We start from the raw sequence: 23,110 nt of genomic DNA, 5'->3' as shown, positions 1-23,110 counted from the left end.
TTGTTTTCACATAGACGTTGATCTGACCCACAGATGGTTCCTGAGGTTCACAGTAGGCCCTTAGCATTTTCAGTACAGGGTCCTGCCATTTGGACTTACCATTCACCAAACTTTTCACTGTTATGATGACCCATCTGAGGCATTATGGGATCTTTGTATTCCCATGTCTTGACAACTAGCTCGTAGCAGTGCAATCCAGAGACGAAACCCAGATCTCGACCTCTATGTTGCTCAGACTCTGATCCTCCCTTGGAGTCAGCATAAATGTCAAAGTCCCTGGACTTTAGGGGCCTCCATCAACTCAGTCACAGCACACACTTACCTACCAAGGGACAGATTCTAGACTCTGCAGGAACTCGTTGCCTGCATAGCCAACAGTCCTTCTGTCCCAGCCAGGATTTGCCTATCCCTCCTTGGCCACATGGCCTCATGCACATGCCTCATCACCTTCACCTTCGCTGCCTCCAGATGTGGCTTCAGAGGGTTTACTCACTCATGCGACATGCCATGAACCTTATGCTGACCGTTTCCCCCCGAGGTACTCATCCCTCCAGTGGTAGATGGACCCACGACAAGTCTGTGTGGGAATCCCCTTTCTCCCATCCTCCCCGGACAGAATGATCATCACTGACTCGTCCCTGGAACAGTGGAAGAGCGCACATAGGAAACCACAGGGCAGTTGAACATAGACCCCACAGGAATCCAGGATGCACATCAACATTCTGGACCTCCCAGTTCTAAGGAAGGTGTTCCAAGCATTTCTCCCTTCCAGCTGTTCTCATTATATTCTTATCATGTAGGACAATGCTATTGGGGCTTTTAGAGCACTGGATGAGGTGCAGGCCACCCAATACCCCAGGAGAACCTGCTTCAATACAGAAATAAAATCCCCTCTGACTACGAACCTCTAGTTGTCACCTACCACCCCACCCTGGAACCCATATCATCAAACTACTACAAACCACACTCAGTGGGGACCCCATCCTGAAATCTTTCCTGAGCCTCTTCTGGCCTTCAAACGACCCCCCAACCTCTCCAAGCTCATCATCAGAAGCAAGCTCCCCACGGACCAGGACACACCAAGTCAAAGCAGCACCAGACCCTGATAGAACAACAGATGCAAAACCTGCAGACTTATTTCCACTGCTACAATGACCAACACCCCCCAGAATACATGTTTCAAGATCCATGTATCCTGCACGTGGTGTACCTCATCCAGTGCACAAAATGCCCCCAATAGCAGCTATGTGGGGGAAAACAAACAATCACTACGCTCTCGAATGAACTCACAGGAAAATAAGAAAAACACCACATCACCTGTAGGTGAATGCTTTTCACAGAGTGATTTCTCTGTATCTGACCCTATGAGTCCTGTGCAACACTTTCAAAAGATGAGCTTGGGAGCTTCAATTCATTACTCTGCTGGACAGTACAAATCATGGACTGAACAGAGATACTGGATTTATGGCTTATTACAACAATCTGTAACCCATTAACAACCCCCTTCAACTGGCTCCTCCCACCCTCCTTTCCTCCCTATGACTGGAGGGATGTTAACAGGCTACTTCACCTTGAATGGACCCTTGAAATATGTGTTAACTACTTGTGCTAAACAATCTGTTCAAATCTCATATTTAGCAGTGACATTTTGTTAGTTTCCCAGACCTGAAGGAGAGCTCTGTGTAAGCTCGAAAGCTTCTCTCTCTCTCTCTCTCTCTCTCTCTCCACCCAACAGAAGTTGGTCCAATAAAAGATATAACCTCACCCACTTTGCACATATTTTTCAGTTTAGCATCCTGCATGTTGTAAGCTGTGGTGCCTCTTTTCAAAAGGAACTGCTGGGTATGTAGTTTCTTACGGACTGAGATAGAGCACGTAGTGTTGAAAATCTTGTAAGACTCATGTTGTAGACGGGGAGAACATTTTGGCAGGGGAGTAGGTAGGTTGAAATCTCTATTGAATTTCAGCCGTTTCTAATAGCAAATCTGTCTGCTTGTTCAGTGATGTCAGCTGAAGTAGCATAGGCAACTCCTCTGCCTTTTACTTCCTACCTTGAGATGTTCAATGGTCAGTCTGGCAGAGAAACAGCTGTTTAGTGGCCAAACCACAAAAATCTTTTTTATTTACACTTTAAAACCTTGCCCTGTGTAGTTCTCGCTGTTGCATGTGTGTGGAAATGCAGGGACGTTCTCATTACCTGGGTTAAGACAACATTCGTTTGTCCCCTCATGGTATAGTGTGGGTCTTCAGAGTCCAATTTAAAAAAAACAAAAACAAAGCTCAGTTTGTCTGTCACTAAAGACTATTTGTTATTCCAGAATTTTAAATACATATTTTAAAGGTTTCCTCTTTAATTAAACCAGTTCAGCAATATTTAATCCTTTAAGTGAATAATGCTGGGTTTTTTTTTCACCCCTGCAGCCTGTCCCACGAATTATGGTTCAGTCTGCCAGCATTGATGCCCATGCCTCAAAGTTAAAACAGGTAGGCACGCTATATGGTCCACAATATCCTACGGCTGGAAACTAATGGAAACAGCAGCAGTGCTGTATGCAAAGGCTACTGCTGGCATCGTTACTTCAAACCTCTTCCATTTTTATTGTTACTTCACTTAGATAATTAACTGTAATGTAGGTTGGAATGGTTTTTTATGTCCCGCTAAATTCTCCTCTTATATTGCTTGTTACACTTTTATATTTGAAAGCCTTGCTAATCATATAGGGTGACCAGATCGCAAGAGTGAAATATCAGGACACATTGGGCGAGCAATGTTTTGGGGGGGAGAGACAGACACAGGTGCCCAGCCCCGACCGGAGCCAGAGGCACACTAGTCCGCCTGGCCCTGTGCTACCAGCATGCCCCTTCTTGTTGGGGGTGGGCCCATGCTGTGCCACACAGCTCCCTTGCCCAGCGCCCCCCGGATCCACTATGCCCAGAGCCCTCCTACAACCCTTCCACCACAAATGCACAGTGCTGTGCACACACACACCCTGCCCAGCACCCCACACAGAACCCCCCACTCGCTAGTTTCCCAATGCACACATTCCCCTCCCTTCCTTCCTCCCTCCCAGTGCCCTTCCCCACAGCCCCACCACCACAACTACACAATGCCCCACACAGACCCCCAGTGCCCTGACACACACAGATCTCCCCCACTGCCCAGCACCCCCCAACAGGCCCCCACTGCCTAGCACCCCAAAACACACAAACTTCCCCCACTGCCCAGTGCCCTCCACACCCTCACAGCCCAGCACCCCCCAGACACTCCCCATCATACCCTCCCAGGTGGGGAGTCCTGGCGGTGCTTACCTGGGGCGGCTCCCGTCCCCGGAAGCATCTGGCAGGTCCCTCTTTCTCCTAGGGTCCGGGAGGGGGGAGGCACAGAGGGCTCTCTGCCCACTCCCGGCACCTGCAAGCCCCGCCCCTGCAGCACACGGTGCTCCTGGTGGCGGGCGGGCACCGGGAGCTGCCCCAGGAAGCGGTGAGCAGCGGTGGCACAGCTGTGATGCCACAGCTGCGGTCCAGAGCGTCCCGATATCGGGACAAAGGGCGTCCCGACCAATGGAAGGTCAGGATGTGGGACACGTCCCCTAAATCAGGATTGTCCTGATAAAATCAGGATGTTTGGTCACCATATAATCATATGATTGCATTAGCAGGTAAGTATCTAAAGTTTAGCTGCCTGCTGCTTTGAAAGGCAAATTGCTGGGCTGGGGTGCTTTCTATAAACCGAATGTATCTCTTATTCTGAGCGTTCAGCTTGATTCTCAGTTTTACATTTCATTCTAATTCATGAAATCAACATGAAAAAGACTAGCACTAACCTGCAGAGAAAACACTCTTATGATCTCCCACAGTTCAGCAGAATTTCAACCTTATGAGTAGCAAATCAGTTTTCTCCTATTGTGCTTATATTGTCTTAATAAAATGTGTGTTAAAGCTTATATAAAAGGGAAAACCCAAGAAAAGGATAGAGCATCTACATGTACAGCACCCTTCCCCATAAAAGAACTAAAAATATATTTTAATTGACCATAACGTTTTCAGAAACTTTTCTGTAGTACATTTCACTCAGCAGTAGAAGGCTAGCCTTTGAGTCTGAAGCACCAGTAATTCAATCAAATTCTGCTTTCTCTAAATGCCACTTATGTTTCTGTTAGAACAGCCTCCTCAAGGGAGAGTGAAAGTCCCATCACTTGGGACATTTAAAACTAGATTGGGCAAAGCACTAGAAAATATCTTGAAAAGAAATAAAAAGAAAAAAGGTGGGTGAGACAACATCATAGGCCTCTAGATTATGAAAGGAATTTTTTAAAAATCTTGGCTTGCACTTTGGAAAAAAAAAATTGCTCACAGAGACCTAGCTGTTATGCTCAGGCAGCATATGGCATATATCTCATCTTTTGTCAGAACCCCCTTTCCCTATGGCACACCTTGATGGATGATTGATGGATCATGCCCATCACAACATGTGGTATACCTTATCCAGTCCACTAAATGCCCCAAAGCAACTATGTGGGTGAAACTAGACAATCACTATGCTCTTGAATGAAATGGAAAATGATAAAAGGCAAAAACAACATATCACCTGTGGTGAACACTTAGGTCAGCTATAGAGTAATCTATCAGCCCTCATCCTGAAAGGAAACCTGCACAACACTTTCAAAAGAGGAGCTTCATTACTCTGCTAGATAGTACAAATCATGGACTGAACACAGACACTGTATTTATGGCTTATTAGAAAAATCTGTAATCCAGTAACCCTCTTTTTGTCCTGTGACTGCAGAGGTATTAATGGGCCACTGTACCTTGAATAGTCCCTTACAACATGTGCTAACTACTTATGCTAAACAATGTGTTTCACTTTGTATTTTGCTGCGATGCTGGGGGTACCTGTCCCAGACCTGAAGAAGAGCTTTTTTGGCTCCAGAGCTTGTCTCTCACCCACAGAAGTTGGTCTAATAAAAGATATTGCATCACCCACTTTGTCTATCTAAATCTGAAAACTCAAGGTAACTTTCCACTCCAGTGGATACTAATTTAGAACAGAAAACAAAAATAAACACCGGTGAGTTAGTAAATAGAATATGTACAAGTTTGCCTTCTTCATGCCGCACCCCTCCCCCCCCCCAAAAAAAAAAAAAATTTAAAGACATCCTAATCTTTTAGAGTACATTTGTTGGCAAAAGTTATTGATCCATCATATATCGTAAACTGTACAGCCAAGAAATACGTCACTAAAATGGGCTGTTAATCTCAGTGGTGCAGTTAATTTCATACTCTGAAAGTATGTGGCGGTGGCAGAATTGAGAGGGGAATGGCATTTGGAAACGGGGATATAAATGACAGTTTACTTAAAAATGCATGATTTATCAATCCTGAGTTAAGCCAAATAACTGTAAGAGACTTATAGATCATGGCTGTTTCATATTTCAAATCTTGACATTCAAAAGGCAAATGACCATTCCTGTGATATAAATAATCTTTCAATAAATATTGGGGAATATATTTTCTTTGCTGGACGCTATTTTTTTATTAATGGAAGAAATGCACTGATAATTCCACCAGGTTTGTAAAACTGGCTATAAATCAACAAGCACCTGGCCAGCTCTGCAAATGTGCAGGGATTTGGATAAACCTGAGGTTTAGATAGTTCCAGAAGGCCATATGTCAGCATTATCAGCCCAGATGTTTTGAATACCATAACCCCATACTTGTCATCTTTTCAGATTAACCAAGAAGCGGGGAAAGAACCATTTGAAATGGCCAGGCAATCTACAGAGGCAGAAAAGAACCAAGAAAAGATGCCCAAAGTGCCTTCACAGCAGCATACCGCAGACATTCAGGCACAGGACTCTCAAGAGGGGCCTCCAAGTCCCCTGAGTGAAGCCTCAAGTGGTTACTTTTCTCACAGTGTTTCAACAGCGACACTGTCTGAAGCACTTGCTGCAGGGAACGAAGCGATTGTTCAGACAGGTAGTCAAACGTCTACAGTGAGCGACATCTCCCCACCTACCCCAGCTGTTCAGATAACTTCTGCTACTAAAATTTCAATGCAGACAGAGTGCACTTCAGAGGGCTACCCTGCTGTTAAAAGAGATAATCTAGCTGCTTCTGACCTCAGCGCTGCCCATGTGAGACCTAAGGACAGCAGCGATGTGAATGGTAATGAGCATCTAAAGTCCAAGTCCTTTGTCTCCCCTGTGACTCAGAGCGAAGAACTAGATGTTGCCTCTATAGCCATTGATGCGAAAAGCTACGTTTCTACCTCCATCCCAAAGAAGGAGCTGCTGACAAAACAGTTAATGGCTTCAACAACTGGAGAGTCAGTGGGACAAGCTGCCAGGAAAAAGGACCACACAAAGTCCGCTGCTGCTTCAGAATCGAAAGCTTCCAAATCACAGCTTCAGCCTGACCTCTTGTCCCAGCCCAGCACTACAGCCTCTCCATTCAAAATCCAAAAAGTCAGGACATCTGAGCTCAAGTCTTTTACATGTATGCTGGGGGGAGATTCTGGGTGCCCTTCAAGCACAGAGGAAGAGAAGGAGAGAGAAAAGAACCAGGTGACTGCACAAGGGTTGAGCCATAATGGTGAGGAGACAGCTGATGAAAAACTGGAAGCGGCTTCTGATTCTGAAGATGCCAATGAAATCCCAGAATGGCTAAAAGAGGGAGAATATGTCATTGTCGGCATAAATAAGACAGGCACAATTAGATATGTTGGCCCAACTGACTTTCAAGAGGGAACATGGGTTGGTGTGGAACTTGATTTGCCTTCAGGTAAGATATGCTTTGTGGCAGGTTGCAATGTGATAAATACTAAACAGCTCTTGATATCCATTCATAACAGGCAGATTACGTACGACACCTGGGTGGACTCATGATCAGGGAAAATGTTTTAGGCTATGTAGATTAGATGTTCAAGAAAACAGTCTTACCTTGATTACTGGAACCTCCCTCAGTCTGTCCCTAACTAACATGTGTTTGCCCAGAGTGCCCCGCCAATGTAGACTGTCTCTGCTCTCACCACATAGTCCCGCTTGGTAGGGGGCTTATTCCTTCACCCACTTACTTCCCTGGTCCTCCTCGCATGAACAGAGAGCAACAATACCCGAAGTCCAAAGGTGCAAACAATTCAATGTTTATTGGGGTGAACTTCCAGCAAGCATGATTCCAGTTTCCTTTCTTAGTATCCTTCCCAGCTCTGACACCACAGAGCCTTATGCCTGTGTCCCTGTTCCCATTCCTACCCTTAGCCAAACATGATTCCAACTTCCTTACTCCCATTCCCTGTTCCCATTTCCCCCTTTAGCAAAACATGATTCCAATTTTCTTACCCCCATTCCCTGTTCCCATCTCCCTCACCCACATGCCCACGCCCCTATTTCCTGATTGACTGCAGACTATATAGTAAAACTTGAGTTCTGCTTTGCTATACCTTAACCAATCATTTTCCTGAAATTTAACTAACTAATCCTAACATATTGTAACATGATTATGTAACCAATTATATCCCACCACCTTAATTAGTTTACACCCAGCAAAATTAATTATACAGCAGACAGGAACAATCACAGAACCAGACAGAGATTATACAGACAAACAATAGCAAAGTGGGAACTATAATGACAAGACAATACAGAAGTGAGGATTTCACATCCCAGCTATTGATAAGTGAGTTCTTGCCAGACAGGATGCTATCAAACTAAGTTTCCTTTTACATTTTCTAGGCATTTCCCTTTCTCTGGAGGTGATGGGAATACAATCCTATCCTGATAGTGCCTGACAGCCCAATAGCACCTTATTTCAATGTGACTAGTTTGGAATGTGAGGATGTGACCAGTCGCTTCCCAGCTTATGGCTGCCTCTGCTGCTTAGCCAAAGGCCTTAGCCTAAGAACAGGGCCTCAGACTGTCACAGTAAGAGAAGGCCCTTACGCTGGCAGACAGTGGTTTTGATTCTTTCTTTTATACCTCTATAATTAGCCAAGTGATAAGAATACACCTAAATTCTTAAAGTACAGGCCTTTGTAGACAGGCCTGAATATCGATATCCTAACACCGCTCCTCAATAATTTATTGGTTTCTTGTGTCCTGATGAATCATTAAAACTGCTAATCCTCACCTTCGCCTGCAAAGCCCAATACTAACAATCTACAAGTATATAAACTTATAAACCCCAAGGAAAGAAGAATTTTCTAGGGAGGCCCAGAGTGGGTGAAACAGGAATCATGGGATGCAAATGAGCAAAGAAAAATTTGGACTAAATAGAAGATGAGATGTACATTAAACTGGATAATCTCTCTCAAGCTGTTTAAAACTGGACCACAAAAGCACACAATTATATAAAAAGCATGGAGTAATCATGCACCGAGGACCAGGGAGTAGACTCGATCATTTAATGGGGGAAGAAGAGGGGTGTTCAATTTCCAATCTGTACAAGTGCCGGTCAGTCGGGAGTAACAATGTCTGACCTCCAGAGATGCTGCTGGTGATGCAAGCTTCTCTGTGAAGAAGAAAAGATGCTGCTCCTGCTGGAGGCCTGTTAATATTTGTAGGTCTCAAGCAGTTCTCAGTGTGTTGAGGATGTGGAACAGAGAAATGGTGGCCCCAGCGTGAGCGGTCTGAAAAAAATGAGATAAAGATACAAGATAGGGGAATGGCAAGATAGGGGAATTCTACGCCAAGGCCCCAAACGTTTAGAATTTGCTTCCTTCTCCACTCCATAACAGTTCCATTATTAGCCTTCAAGGTGCACCTGTTTCCCTTTGCCCAAGAGGAGATGGATGTTGACTAGGGTGAGTGATGCTGATCCAGTCTATCTAGGTATTAAAAGGGGTCAATATTTATTGTCATTGGGTTAACTTGACCACCATGTTTGTTTAGTCTAATTTTTTGAAGTTTACTAAGGGCACCGCATGGGTGCTCTTTCTATAGATTGTAAACATACAAATAAACGTGCAGAATTGGTGTTACCAGTAGGCCACCTCCACCTCTGTCCTGTTTGATCTCTCCTTGCAAATTACCCACTTCCATCTTTTGCCAGTCATGGGAATTGTGGACCCTGACCATGCCTTTGTCCAGGAAGAGTGGAGTATCTAGGTTCCAGAACTTTATCCCCCATGTGGTTACCACCTTGGTGCCTTTCTCCTATGAGAGGAGACTGGGTGACGCTACCCTCTCTCGTCTCACAAGACACACAGCAGGTCTTTCAATAAAACAATGCTTACTTAAAAAGAAGAGGATTTCAAATAAAATATTTGTCTCAACATACCTGGATTCATGCTTGGTAAAAACTAAATTAGATAAGGCATTCTCGGCTTAAGTTTTACAGAAAAGAGACACACAGCTTACATGTCCCAGAGAGCAATCTATGGTTCTGACTTCTGTCAGTTATGAGAGTCCATGTGCCCCTGTTTATAAATTTTTTTTTCCAGCTTCAATACCAAATGCTAGGGAGTTAACTTATTTCCCCTGCTCCCAATCAGTCTCTCATCTTCTTGAAGCTCTTGTACATTCACACATGGCTGGTGATTGTCTGCCTGACTGTCAGGGGAGAAGATTGTTTAGATTGCCCTATCCCCTGTATGTGGGGGAAATTTCATCTCATGTCTCCCATCTGTTGGAGTATAGTTTATTTCTAAAGTAGATTCACCTCTCTGTTATAAAATTTAATTTAAGAAATAGAAACAGAGGTTCGTATCTTGTCACAGTAAACCGTGGATTGAGCAGAATGCTATATCCTCCACTTCAAGGGATTTCAGCACCCACAGCACAGGTACCCACCAGTGGCAAAGTGGTCTGGCACTAGAGTGCTTAGGATGAGGGGAAACTGTCAAGACAAAAGGGTGAAGCATGTGCTATGTAAGGATGCTTCTGATGATCAATGATAGTTCTTGGCAAATGGAACCTATGGGTTTACAAAGATAATAGTGATTTGTCCAGGTTTCTAGAACAGAGCATTTTGGAGCTACATTGCAGTGATCTGTGTAGTGGACAGATTGAAATGGAGAGGGTGGATATGGCACCAGCAATAATAAAATGAAATCGCCTGATGTTTAGAGGTGCTAAGGTAGGGTACCTACAGCTCCCTTTGACTTCCGTCTATCCTGAAAATCAGGCCACAACACAAAGTTTTTTTCCTCCTCCCAGATCTGTTTTATTTGTCACTGGATTATGATTGTGCTTCTGCACAGAATATTTAAACATCTGGTAAGTTTAAAGAATTCCTTTCAATAGATGGTGGAAGGTAGAAAAAGGCTAATGGGCCCATTCAGTTTCATACTGATTATCTCCAGAAAATTGACACCCGGCATTCATTTCTACCTGATTTCATGAGTTTTGTGTGTTGGCTCATAACTCGGTTTTATCGGGTGTCCCATGGACTGAAGGTCAATTTATGGAATCCTTTCTGATCACTGCTACAATGACATACAGATGACTCCAGTGATTCTTTAAAATGAGGAGTGGTCATAAGTAAATATATCCACAAGGGCAAAATTCCTTTTGTAGCATCTTTCTTTTTCTTGTTAAAGGTAAGAATGATGGCTCCATTGGGGGAAGGCAGTACTTCAAATGCAACCCAGGCTATGGGCTCCTCGTGAAACCAAACAGAGTGAAAAAAGCCACTGGAGCAGCAAGACGGCGGAGCGCTGGGCTTAGGTTGCAAGGGGGAGCTACACCCGAGAACCGGAAGAACAACAATTTCTCAGGCTCAGCTTCCAACCTGACATCACTGACAGCCCTTGCCAAAATGGAAGGATCTGCTCTCCGACCCGAGAAGATCCAGAAGAATGCGGAGAATAGGAAATCTTGGGCTAACTGAAAGAGGCGTACAGACCCCACAAGCTGATTCGAAAATCGCTTGTGAAGCTGTTGCCAAAGTGGATGTGCTTGCAACATTAAACCAACCTGGTAAACTTAGCTCTGGCAAACACTAAAGGAGGGGTTTTTCCTCTACTTTTGTTGCTGATATGTTAAATCTTTGCCTTGTCATGGTGATGGATCGGTGTGTTTAGGCTCCTGACACAAATTGGGACACTTCATTGTGTGGCTTATTTCAAATAGTGAAGGTTGTGGGTGGGGGTTTAATGGTGCTGCTTTTAAGTCATTCACAGAATGAACGGCCAGATCAGTTGTTCAAAGTATTTTATGAGTTTCCAGCAGCTGCGAAAAATTAACTGGACCAATTTTCCCAACCCACAACATCTATACTTCCTTAAACATGGTTGGCCATTCTGTAAACATCAAAATGCAGCATGCAAGGCTCCATCCTTGCATGAGCTGTGTCTGTATCAGGCAATAATGAGAAATGGATACAGTTATAAAGAAGAAAGAAGTTGTTATATTTAGAAGGAAACAGAACAAAAATAATCAACTTGGTTACATGACCTGGAATGAGTGCCTATCTTGAATAATGTTTGTGTCTTTCTACTCTTATTGAAATCAATGGGATTCCACCCAATCAGTGACTTTTGATCACTGTTTTTTAAAGGCATATTCAAATTTAGTTAACCCACTAAATAGATTATAGTTATTATTTTAACAGGACACAGAATCTGTTCACCTTCCTTTCCTCCCTGGACACACTGTGGAATATTGCTCTCCTTGTTTCTTTAGTTTGTCTTCAGGATTTTTGCAAAGATATCAGCGGTCTCTAAAGTGCTACAGAATTTATAACAGCTTTTTCCAGTTCTGTCTGTACTGTCTGTTGGTGACGTACTCACAAAGAGAGATGTGGCATCATGCACAACCTTCACTGGCATTTGCATTTTACCAGATTTCATAAAGTGAAGGCTTGTTGTTCCCACACTGAAATGATCCAGTTGTATTTATTTTTATTTATTGTGTTAAGAAATATTAAATACTTGCGCTTCACAATCGCCCACTGCCTGCCATTGCACATAGGCGCTCTATTTAGCGTCATACTGAATAGCCTCCCCTTTGGAAAGGCTCCTGCCTAGCCAGCAAAACCCTCTTGAGATTGCTCCTAAAATCACTTTATTGGAAGGATTGCACATTCTTCCTCAAAACTAACATTTTTCTGGAGGGTGGAAGAACTGGCCTGGCTTTTGTTGTTTTTAAATTTGATTTTATCTTTGGTGACCTTCGCTAGTTTTTAATTTCCTGTGGCATATGTAGATATTTTCTAACAAATTACGTAAAGAAAAAAATAAGACTTAATTGTACCGTATATACAGAGCTTCTTATACCTTGGTTAGTAAACATTGGGGGACTAGAAATGTTGAGCAGTAGATGTTTATAATCTATGTGAGGAACATTCAGGATGCTAAATTAATGGTCAAAACTTAATATGTATCCATCCTCTGCCCATGCTGCACAGGTGTGTCTAAGTGCCTTAGCCATCTGGTTCAGGTATCCAAGGGAAAGATACATTGTCATCAAAGTAAACTTTAAAGGAGGTAGGGATGCTTAGTGAAGGAGATAATTATGCTGATTGACTGTAATTAATATCAATTTATGCAGAAGGAGTAAAAGTTAAAATAGAAACTAATCAGTAGTTGGAATAAAATTTGGAATGGGACAGAATACAGCATTCTAAATACTGCCAAGCATTAGTACATTCCTATCAGCATTGTATAGTTCTGCTCTTTTCTAAGTTTTTGTAAAGTAATTTAAATGTACAGGCAGGTTTGTAAGATTTTCGTAAATGTACAACTTTTCTCTTCCCCTGCACAAAGCTGCAACACGGGTTGTCAGAGAGGGGTTGGCCACCCACTATACTAGTCTTGGAAGGCTTTTTATATTTCTCTCCTTTCAAGCCTCAAAACATGGGGAAATTAGCAACAAAGACTGGAGAAGCTAAATCCTGAATTTAATTTTAGGAATAATTCTTTTTCATAAACATGCTACCTGCAACAACAGAATTTATTTTATTAAGCAGTTTTATAATACTCTGCAATGAGATACTACACACTAACCAATAAAAACAACGAGGAGTACTTAATTTATTTGGGCATAAGCTTTCGTGGACTAAAACCCACTTCATCAGATGCATGGAGTGGAAAATACAGTAGGCAGGTATATATACACAGTACAGGAAAAGATGGGAGTTGCCTTACCAAGTGGGGGGTCAGTGCTAACGAGATAATTCAATTAAAGTGGAAGTGGGCTCTTCTCAACAGTAGAATACCAAGGGAGGAAAAATCACTTTTGTAGTGGTAATGAGGCCAATGTAATCAGGGTGGCCCATTTCAGACAGTTGACAAGAAGTTGTGAGTAACAGTAGGGGGAAATTAGTTTTTGTAATTACCCATCCACTTCCAGTCTTTATTCTGTCCTAATTTGATGGTGTCCAGTTTGCACTTCGGTGATATATGCCATCATGTGCCAGCAATGCCCCTCTGCCATGTACATTGGCCAGACCAGACAGTCTCTACGCAAAAGAATAAATGGACACAAATCAGACGTCAAGAATTATAACGTTCAAAAACCAGTCGGAGAACACTTCAATCTCCCTGGACACTCAATAACAGACTTAAAAGTGGCAATTCTTCAACAAAAAAACTTCAAAAACAGACTCCCATGAGAAACTGCAGAACTGGAATTAATTTGCAAACTGGACATGATCAAATTAGGCCTGAATAAAGACTGGGAGTGGATGGGTCACTACAAAAACTAATTTCCCCATACTAATTTCCCCATTCACACCTTCTTGTCAACTGTTTGAAATGGGCCACCCTGATTACTTTGGTCTCATTACCACTACAAAAGTGATTTTTCCTTCCTGGGTATTCTACTGTCGAGAAGAGCCCACTTCCACTTTAATTGCATTGTCTCATTAGTACTGACCCCCCCACTTGGTAAAGCAACTCCCATCTTTTCCTGTACTGTGTATATATACCTGCCTACTGTATTTTCCACTCCATGCATCTGATAAAGTGGGTTTTAGCCCACAAAAGCTTATGCCCAAATAAATTTGTTAGTCTCTAAGGTGCCACAAGTACTCCTCGTTGTTTTTGCTGATACAGACTAACACGGCTACCACTCTGAAACCTACACTAACTAATGTAACTTCTCATAATACTGCCTGGCATTATAAAACTTCTCTACAATCATTTTTTCCAAATGAGCTTCACTTTTATTCTTCCAATATGGGTACAGATGGCTGGCTAATGTGAAGCATCCTCTTGACTTCGCTTTTATTAATCTCACCATTTCATTTTTTGATTTTGGGAAAATCCTAACTTGTCCTTCTTATTGGTCCCTTATTTGGAGCATACAGTGTTGTGAATGATAGAGCCATGTTTTCTGTTAATCCCTATGCCCCCCCTTTTCTCTTGCACCATCATATATTACCTGCAGGGTCTGTCTTCGTGAAAAGTGTATATGTTAAATGATTGATCTTCGTAGATTTGATCCAGTGCTTTCACTAGTATTTGGGGACCAAGCAAAGGGGAGCTGGATTAATATTTCATTATTTATTTTACCTAGTATGCATTCCTTTTTGGCCATGTTCACATTGTGATTTTGTAAACACTTCAGCCGATGAGTAAAGGATCAGGGTCTAGGGTGGAAACTCTGCCACCCACTAGAGCTTTGGCCTGGTTACCTAACCTGTATAAACAGGATATTTTTTCCTAATCATGTTATGAAACCATGCTACAAAATGTCAGTAGGGTTATACAATAGCATAATTTGGCTAACAAGAAAGAAATCATGCTAGCACAGTGTGCTTTAAACATAGCTGTTGCTAGCATATATTCAGCCTACTTTGGACAAGGCCTTACACCAGTTTTAGGAATGCACGGAGAGCTCTCCTCAGTAATTCATCTTGAATAAGGAAGCTGTGTTTTAGTGATGGACCATCTCAGACTTCAGTAGATGGTTAGTATGAAATCCTGGCTCCATTGAAGTCAATAGTAAAACATCCTTTGACTTCAATGGAACCAGGATTTCACCCGTAGATTTTTTTGTATATAGATCTAGATAAATATAGATCTATCTTCACCATACTGATGTTTGAATTTTTCAATTCCACCCCCAAAAATCTAATCCATCTGAGCTTTTTCCTACCCAGATCATTTCCATCTTACAACTGCGGTTATAAGCTCTTTTTAAAAAAAAAAATCAAGGAGAGGCTCTTACCAGAAGCTCTCAAACTCCATTATCCTCCTCCTGTTGACATTCCTCAAGCAGACTGTTTGTGCTAATGTTAGTTCCTAAATCTTATTATAGTGAATACAGTTTTTTACTCAGAGTTTGAGGTCAGTGCTCTGTCCACCCTCCCGTTGGCCAAGCATACCCTAAAAAAATCATGAAGGCAATAAAAAAACCTTATTAAATTGTGCTGGAACAGTTTGTAGTTGAGGCTGGTTGCATTAATAACTTTATACACATTTTTGGAAGACTTTCATGCACTTTACACACAGGAAAAAAGGAAAGGCTCCTGCATTAAACATCTGTAGCAAATATTTGCTGTCATGTATCTGCTACATTTTTAAGTTTTCTTTTTAAATCCAATAGGTCTGCTTTGAATGATTTGGGGTTTCTATAAATTGTAAAGCATATATAAGATTTCAAAGAGAATAGAAAGTGTAATGGTCTAAATGTGTGGTAACCACTAGATAGATCCTTTTATTGCACATGGTACAATGTTTTATGCAGTTGAAATGTGTTGTTTTTGTCCCATGTCAGGCGTAAGAATCCTTGTGTTTTTTTAAAACAAAGCCAAGACTTTCTACTGTGTTATTTAGAAGATATCAGACCTCAGCTGTCCCACAGTGTCTTGACCTTTTCCTTGTTGAAATATCACCTTTGGATTCTTGAGCGCGTTGATTCACACTGATTGTAATGCATGTTCTGTTCATGGAAAAGTGAATGGAGATAAGTTTGTGTTCAGTAGTGTAGCCACAGAGTCCTTAAGAGCAGGTAGAATTTGTCAGTGACTCAGAACTGGGTTGTATCCCATTCTATACCTGCTGCTCATCAGGAAACAAATGCACTCAGTCGCTGACTTCAAAATGTTCAACACCTTTTTCTTTTGTTATGTATGAATCAAGAATCCAGCTTGGGTTATTACATATCAGACAGGCAAATTTATATGACATGAAAACGTTTTGTGTGATGGTCTCAGTGGGGGCTGAGAAAAGCTTCCATGAGGTCTTGTGTTGCCATTACACTGTTAGTTCTTTGCACAAAACTATGTATTTAAACAGTGCCTTATCCTTGGGTCAGTCTTTACCGAATTCAGTGGGGGGGGCTAGGCTTATACTAGCCGGAAGCATTTGTGTGTAGCTTTTCAGTAATTTAAAATGACAGTTCAAAGTAAATGTGTAGGTTATTCACACTATAGGATGCAAACTGCTTGATCAGCTGTGATTGCAAACAACAAGTGTCTTGCTCCAGTCTGCTTTTTCCTTATTCATCTTTTTGTTCTCTAAACTTCCTCTCCCACTACATGCATTTGGTTCTGCTGTCCACCTTGCTCGAACCCACACACCCCACCAAAGAAAACCTCAGATATCATTGACTGACTGAATACAAGCTGATTGGAGCCAGTGACACACATAAAACTTCCTTCTGTGCTTTGGGGGTGGCTCTGAAACTAGCAGCTCCCCACTCCTAATTTCTCACTTGTAGAGTCCCTGAGTCTGATTCTAGCAGCTGCTACCTGTTCAGACCACAAAATCATTGAGAGGTTCTGATTTGAGTCTAGTGCTGGATCATCCAACACTGCATGCCAGTTGGGTCTCTCACATCACAGCCATGCACCAACTTCCACTGGTGCATAGCTGAGACCTCCTCTCTACGGCCATGTCTAGGAACACTGCCTGAATAAGTATACTGGTCTGCTGTCTCGGCAAAGTGCTCCTAGCATGGACACAGTTTATACGGGCAAAACTACACTTCTGCCCCTCCCTGAGCAGAACAAGCTCTAGTAGCATGAGCACAGAATGGGCATCTACACTAAGGGCTTTTGCCAGCACCGCTATGTTGATCAAGGGTCACACCTCTGAGCAACATAACTAGACTTCTGCAGGTATAGCCAAGTCTATTGTAGCCATCACCTAAGAGTACTCCCTGCACCCATTATGTTAAACAGATGAAGAAAATATACTGGGGTAAATTGGATTATTGAGACAGGCAAGGGGGAGAGGAAGTTGAAGCACCTGAGGGAAGTGAAAAGAGATTGGGATGTTGGAGGAGGTGTGGGAAGTGTAAGCAATTCACTTCCTTTCCTCCTTCCCCCACAAGTGCCAAGCTGCTCTTTCAGTCTCTAGGTCTTGTGACTAAAGTTGCTCTCAACTCCCATCCTATTCTGGTTGAAGACTCCATTGGTACCTGTTTAAATATTCCAAATCTAGCTCTTATAATGGAGTGCATGAAAGTGGCTGTTGGGCCGCAAACTGCTGAAAGGGCAGGGTTGTAGAGAGCTCCCCATGAGTAGGGGAAACCTAGAAAAAATACTATAAATATCCAAATAGTAGGGAAAGTTCATTTTACAGCCATTTCCCTACTATTTTCTTTGATTGGGAGCTTTTTTTTTCTTAATAGAATACATTGTATGACACCCCTTCCCGCTGCTGACTTTTAAGGCATTAATACATGCATCTTACTCTCAGCAATAATGGTTAAGTTATGAATTAGTGGGCTACTGCTACACTTCCAGGGTGTCTGAAGACCTTCTGTCTTCAGTACGGTTTCAGTCCTGTCCTTCCAACACACCCAAGGCATGTGCCGGTAGCTGACTAATGCAAACCATGGTGTGGCTTGTTACAGTCAAAGTACCTTTTGCTTTGTTATCAACACTAACATTTGAAATGTCTTGGGAGAGCCTTTTGTAATTTGTCTTTCTGTTGATTTTTGTAAATGCAGTGTATCTGTATATAAAGAGTGGCTATTTAGACTGTGGATTAAGTGTTGATCGATATACTTTAAATGAGCTAAAATCCAAAGATACTTTGTAATGAACTGTAAAGTTTTTAATTTTGTTGTACAATACTAAATGACTGTAATAGTGTATCATACATGCAATGCGACCTACAGTATCTAAATAAACACCTTCTCTAGAGCTGAGAAGTCCTCTGCTATTTTTTTTTTTGGAAGTACCATCAAAGAGTTTGAAAGCCACAAAGCTAGAATTTATTTAGCTTGTTTAGATTTATACACATCAATTAAAAGGGAGAACCCCTATTCCTTCCTCTAGGTGCATCTTTGTACTTCTTATGGCTACATATTTTAGAATTGTCAAGATATCCGCTATTTTCAGACCACTTTATAATTGTTATACCTTACAAAACCACATGTGCGTATAAGGTCCATTTTACAGATGGGAAAACTGAGACACCGAAGGCCCGATTCTGCAAAGCAGATGTTTTAAGTGCTTTCCTGAATTGGGCCATTAAGTGACCTGTGTAAGTTAACGAAGTTAACCTGTGTAAGTTAATGAACGAAGATGAGACGCGCTGTCAAAATGTCAGACAATGCCAGCTTCCATCACCACATGTTAAATTTTCAAACAACCACCTTTGTGCTTGGGAGAACTCCCAGTAAACATCCAAATAGCTACCTCATTGTCCTCCTTCAAGTCCCTCCTTAAAACTCTCCTTTGCCAGGATGCCTGCAAAAAAATTGACAGACGTTAAGCTGCTGGTGTGCTGATAGATCACTGCCTATCATGCTGACCAGTAATGTTTCCTTGTACTCCCGTCTGTCTGTCTCCATCTATTGTCTTATACTTAGATTGTGAACTCTTTGGAGCAGGAACTGTCTTTGTTCTGTGTCCTGGTTCATGAGTAAGGCTCTTAAGTGCTCTAGCAATTCAAATAATGGAATGCAGAAATTCTCACTCCAAGTTCCCCTGCTTTAACCTCTAGACACGGGACTGAATCCACAAAGAGATTTAGGCACCTAACTGCCACTTTAGATGTTTAAATGCAACATTTAGGCACTTCTGAGATCCTCAAAAACCCCACTCAGCCACTGCCTAACCTGGTAGGCAACTAAAATCCCAAGCCACCACGTGTGGATGGGCATGTGCAAAAGTGCCTACGTCTTGATGTTGCTAATCCTGCTAGCCATGGCAGGATTCTCGAACTAGGCATCTCTTGCCTATCCCACCTATGGGCCGCAACGGGAGCAGGCCATGTACAAAAGACAGCTGGGGGCAATCAGATCAGAATTATTTGGGGGCTGGGGGAAGAGATCAGACTATCCCATGGCTGAGGGGTTAGGGCACTCACTTGGGAGGTGGGAGACCTGGGTTCAAGACTCTGCTCCGTATCAGGCAGAGGGGGGATTTGAAAACAGGTCTCCTGGGTTCATAGATTCCAAGGCCAAAAGGGACCACAGTGATTATCCAGTCTGACCTCCTGTATAGCACGGTCCATTGTGCCATAACTGCTGGGATATTGGCTATAACGGGGTGGGCATCTCTGCTTTTTCTTGAGAAAGGGCTGACCTGGGTTAGGCATCTAATTCCAAGAGAGAGTTCATGGCTGAGAATCTCAAGTTGCGATAGGCACCTCCGTCAGGCCCAGAGTTAGTAGCTGCATAAGCCACACACCCCCTCCTAAGCATTTCTTACTGGCTAGTTTAGGCCAGTGGTTCTCAACTGGTGTACGCGTACCCTGGGGGTACACAGAGGCCTTCCCAGGAGGTACATCAAGTCATTAGATATTTGCCTAGTTTTACAACCGGCTTCATAAAAAGCACTAGCCAAGTCAGTACGAACTAAAATTTCATACAGCCAATTACTTGCTTATGCTGCTCGATATGCTCTACACTGAAGTGAAAGAACAATATTTTTATTCCAGTTGATTTATTTTATAACTACATGGTAAAAATTAAAAAGTCAGCAATTTTCCAGTAACCGTGCGCTGTGACACTTGTGTTGTCTTTTTATGTCTGATTTTGTAAGCAAGTAGTTTTTAAGTGAAATGAAACTTGGGGTACACAAGACCAATCAGACTCCTGAAAGGGGTACAGTAGTCTGGAAAGGTTGAGAGCCACTGGTTTAGGCAGCTCCCCACACAGCAAGCTGGCTTCTGTGAATCCCATTCTTACATGCCTATCTTTCCCTATGCATTGTATAGGGAGCCTGGACAATTAACTCGGGGCTGTGTATTCCACTGGGCAGTAGGGTGCCTAAAGGTTAGATAGGGCAATGCTTAAATGTATTCTCTCCCAAAGGGGCTGTGTGCATTTGGAAATATCGCCTCATTCACAGCTGAAATCGCCTGCCTTTAAGTGCCCTTTAACAGAAAACTAAAGAGAATAAATAAGAAAATTGTTTCAGAATTTTTGGAGACTGTTCAGGTTGAGTCGGGCATAACCTCTGGGTTAAGTGGCAGAGATGTCCTCAAACCAAGCCATTACTTAAAGCCAGTCTGCCTGCGCTGCTTACACACGCTAACGAGCTTGTTAGGAGCGATGTTTGAATCAGAAAATACAGAACTGCAGAAATGCTAGGGTGCCTCCAAATAACGGAAGTCACAGTAAAGTATAAGGGGCGATGATCCTATTTCATTCTCTGGACCACCGAAGCAATGGGCAGTTCCAATCTGGGCCGCTAAAATTACACCTGTTCTGTACAGTGGGTTCTACTCGGAAATGGAGTCCAGGCAAACAGACAAGACAGCTGGGATATTAAGGTGCAGGACTGTTTCCCTGCTCCCAGAATAAAAGCTTCTGTTTAAGTATAACATTGTATAACGTTGTATAAGGGGACATGCTGGATACACTGTATATGAGAGGGCATGCCAAAAGTATCTTACAAAGTATCTGAGGGAGCACACGTAGGGACAGTTAGCTTTTGAATGGAGAAGCAATTAAGATAGAGCCAGCATGTCTAAGAAGCAGGCATCAGAATGGAAGGTGTGAAGGGCAATTAGTTAAGTTAACTGGAAGCTGTTAAAGGAGATTGTTAAGGGTGGCAGGTAATTGAAGATACGTGACTGGTCTCAGGGATCTCGAAGGGTGGTGACTAAAATATTTTTCTTCTTTTGTCTGTAACTTCTCTGTAACTTGTTCTCCAAAAAACTGTATAAATTAAAAGACACAAGCCCCACTTGAGGGCTTCTAAATGTATTAGCAGAGCAGCTTTGCTAATAAAACAGAGTGGTCTGATAATTTGTGAGTCTAACTTTGACACTTCATATAACCTTTTTTGGGGGCGGAGGGGTGCCTTTCTCCCTGCTTTGTAGGTGTACCTTTTACATTATCCTTGGTCATCTCACTATTTGGAAATTAATACCTTTGTGAGGTGAGTGCTTGCTTTCTTTGCTGCTCTTTGGTATGACCTCGTGCAAGATTTGTTACTAATCTGTCTTTGTATTTGCCTGATTGGTCTGTGGGAGGGGAGGAGAAGGGGGGGGTCAGTTTGTTTTATATTTGGGTTTTATTATAGAGAATTTAAACTATTTTCAATAGACCTCTTTTATGGATGGATCAATTGAATTATTTGAATTGAAGTAAAAGTCAGCACATTTAAAACTGATGACATTTTTCACAATTTATGTTTTGCTGATTCTGAGGAGCCCCAGTCATGAACCAGAATCCCATTGTGCTAGGCACTGTGCAGTCACGGGGAGGAAGGGGGTGGGGAAGGGGCGGGAAGATGGGTCCTGCTCTGAAGAGCTTCCAAGCTATAATCAGAATAATATGATCTAACTATTATCTGCATTTCACATATATTATCTGCCTTTCATAAGGCACAGAAGTGAAGTGACTTGTCCCAACTCATGCAGCAAGTCTGTAGCAGAGAGCGAACCTGTCCGCTCTTGTGCTTTATCCACACTCCCCTTCCTGTCACCTTTGCAGTGGAACTCACCGTCACAAGACATTGCTGAGATACCTCACGTAGGCTTTGAAAAATAATTAGACATTTAGATGAGTAAATCGATAGTGTAACTACAGGTACTATTCATCCAGTTAGATTTATACAGAGAATAAAGGGCGCCTCTCCAAGGCTGTAGACGCAAAACAAAACCAAATTAAACTGCCTGCAGAACATCCCATTCTTCTCCCCTCCTCAAATCTGGTTCTTCTCAAAGGCCCACCTCTGACGCAGCCTGTGTAAATTGATGTGTCTTGCAGCATACTCTGAAGGTCAGTCGGCTCAGTCTATTTTGGATGAGAGGGGAAGCCTATTCCAGAGCTATGAGCCCCACACAGACAACACTGCCCCCAGCCCTCTTCCTTGGCAATTGCAGGGATTCAGCCTGCCTGCCTCTGTTGAGGACAGCTGTGGCCATGGAGCCGGAGCCGAGAGACAAGCTTGCAGGTAGCCTGGTTTTAAGATCTTTGTGGCTTTATAGGTTAAAACTAGCACAATAGCTTAAGTTTATAGCTAGGGCTGCACATTAGGTCACTGTGAAGCATTTTGCACTAACCAAGTCCGTAGGTGACAAAGGCGTGAATCACAGAAGTAAGGTCCCTACATTAACAAGAAATGGCCACAATTTCCTGCCCAGGCACATAGGGTGAATCGCTTTTCTGGACACTGCGGCTATATGCTCATCCAACAGCAGTTAGGGATCCAACACACCACTTCAATGTCAAAGAGGAGTAACAAGTAGGAACACACCTCACTCAGAGGGGAAATTTTCAGCCTTACTTCCCCCAGCCTACCAGGCTCAACTGGATTTTACAAAGATTAAGCTCCAGCCAGTTATTCATCCATGCCCCAATCGCCTTCAAACACTGGTTATTACATGGGTCACAACACTGGCTGGATCCAAAGTGCTAGCCACTCCTATCTTCTCACTAGTCCTCCTAGCAGCCCTACAGATACAAATTAATATGGGGTCTCAATCCTAAAGTTTTAGCACATAAATCGGGCCAGGATTAAGAATAGTTTTATTTTACAGTCATGTTAATGCGAAATTGTCTGTTTAAACCCCTCGGTTCTGGAGGACCAGAACGGTGTTTGTCTTTTCAGGCGTGAGCTCCTGTTTTGAGTGCAACCTACTGCAAACCTCGAGCCACACCAGAGTTTTAAGAACTGAGTGAAGGTGCCCATGAGTCACGATGAATCTTAATGGAGGCTCCTTTATATTCATAAAGAGCTGTTTGCAGACATAAGCACTGCCAAATAGTGACACACGTTTGGCAGCCTGGATGCGGCCTACTTTGAATGAATTGGGAAT

General features: G+C 42.7%; 1 protein-coding gene across 5 annotated transcripts in view; it reads left to right on the top strand.

Moving 5' to 3' along the window:
- Positions 1-13,008, top strand: part of KIF13B (kinesin family member 13B) — a 206,194-nt gene extending 193,186 nt beyond the window's left edge. For 4 of the 5 annotated variants that reach the window (XM_073335650.2, XM_073335648.2, XM_073335647.2 and 1 more), the window contains 3 exons: positions 2,422-2,484; positions 5,730-6,780; positions 10,535-13,008. In XM_073335650.2, the coding sequence (XP_073191751.1) occupies positions 2,422-2,484; positions 5,730-6,780; positions 10,535-10,824 (1,404 nt within the window). In that variant the 3' untranslated portion in view covers positions 10,825-13,008. The remainder of the gene's footprint in view (positions 1-2,421; positions 2,485-5,729; positions 6,781-10,534) is intronic. The other variant, XM_073335649.2, reaches the window with a different exon arrangement.
- Positions 13,009-23,110: the final 10,102 nt, after the last annotated feature.

Source organism: Lepidochelys kempii, chromosome 3 (genome assembly GCF_965140285.1).
Source record: "Lepidochelys kempii isolate rLepKem1 chromosome 3, rLepKem1.hap1, whole genome shotgun sequence".
Taxonomy (NCBI): Eukaryota; Metazoa; Chordata; order Testudines; family Cheloniidae; genus Lepidochelys; species Lepidochelys kempii.
The sequence above is the reverse complement of the archived record's forward strand: the minus strand, read 5'-3'. Positions and strand labels throughout refer to the sequence as shown.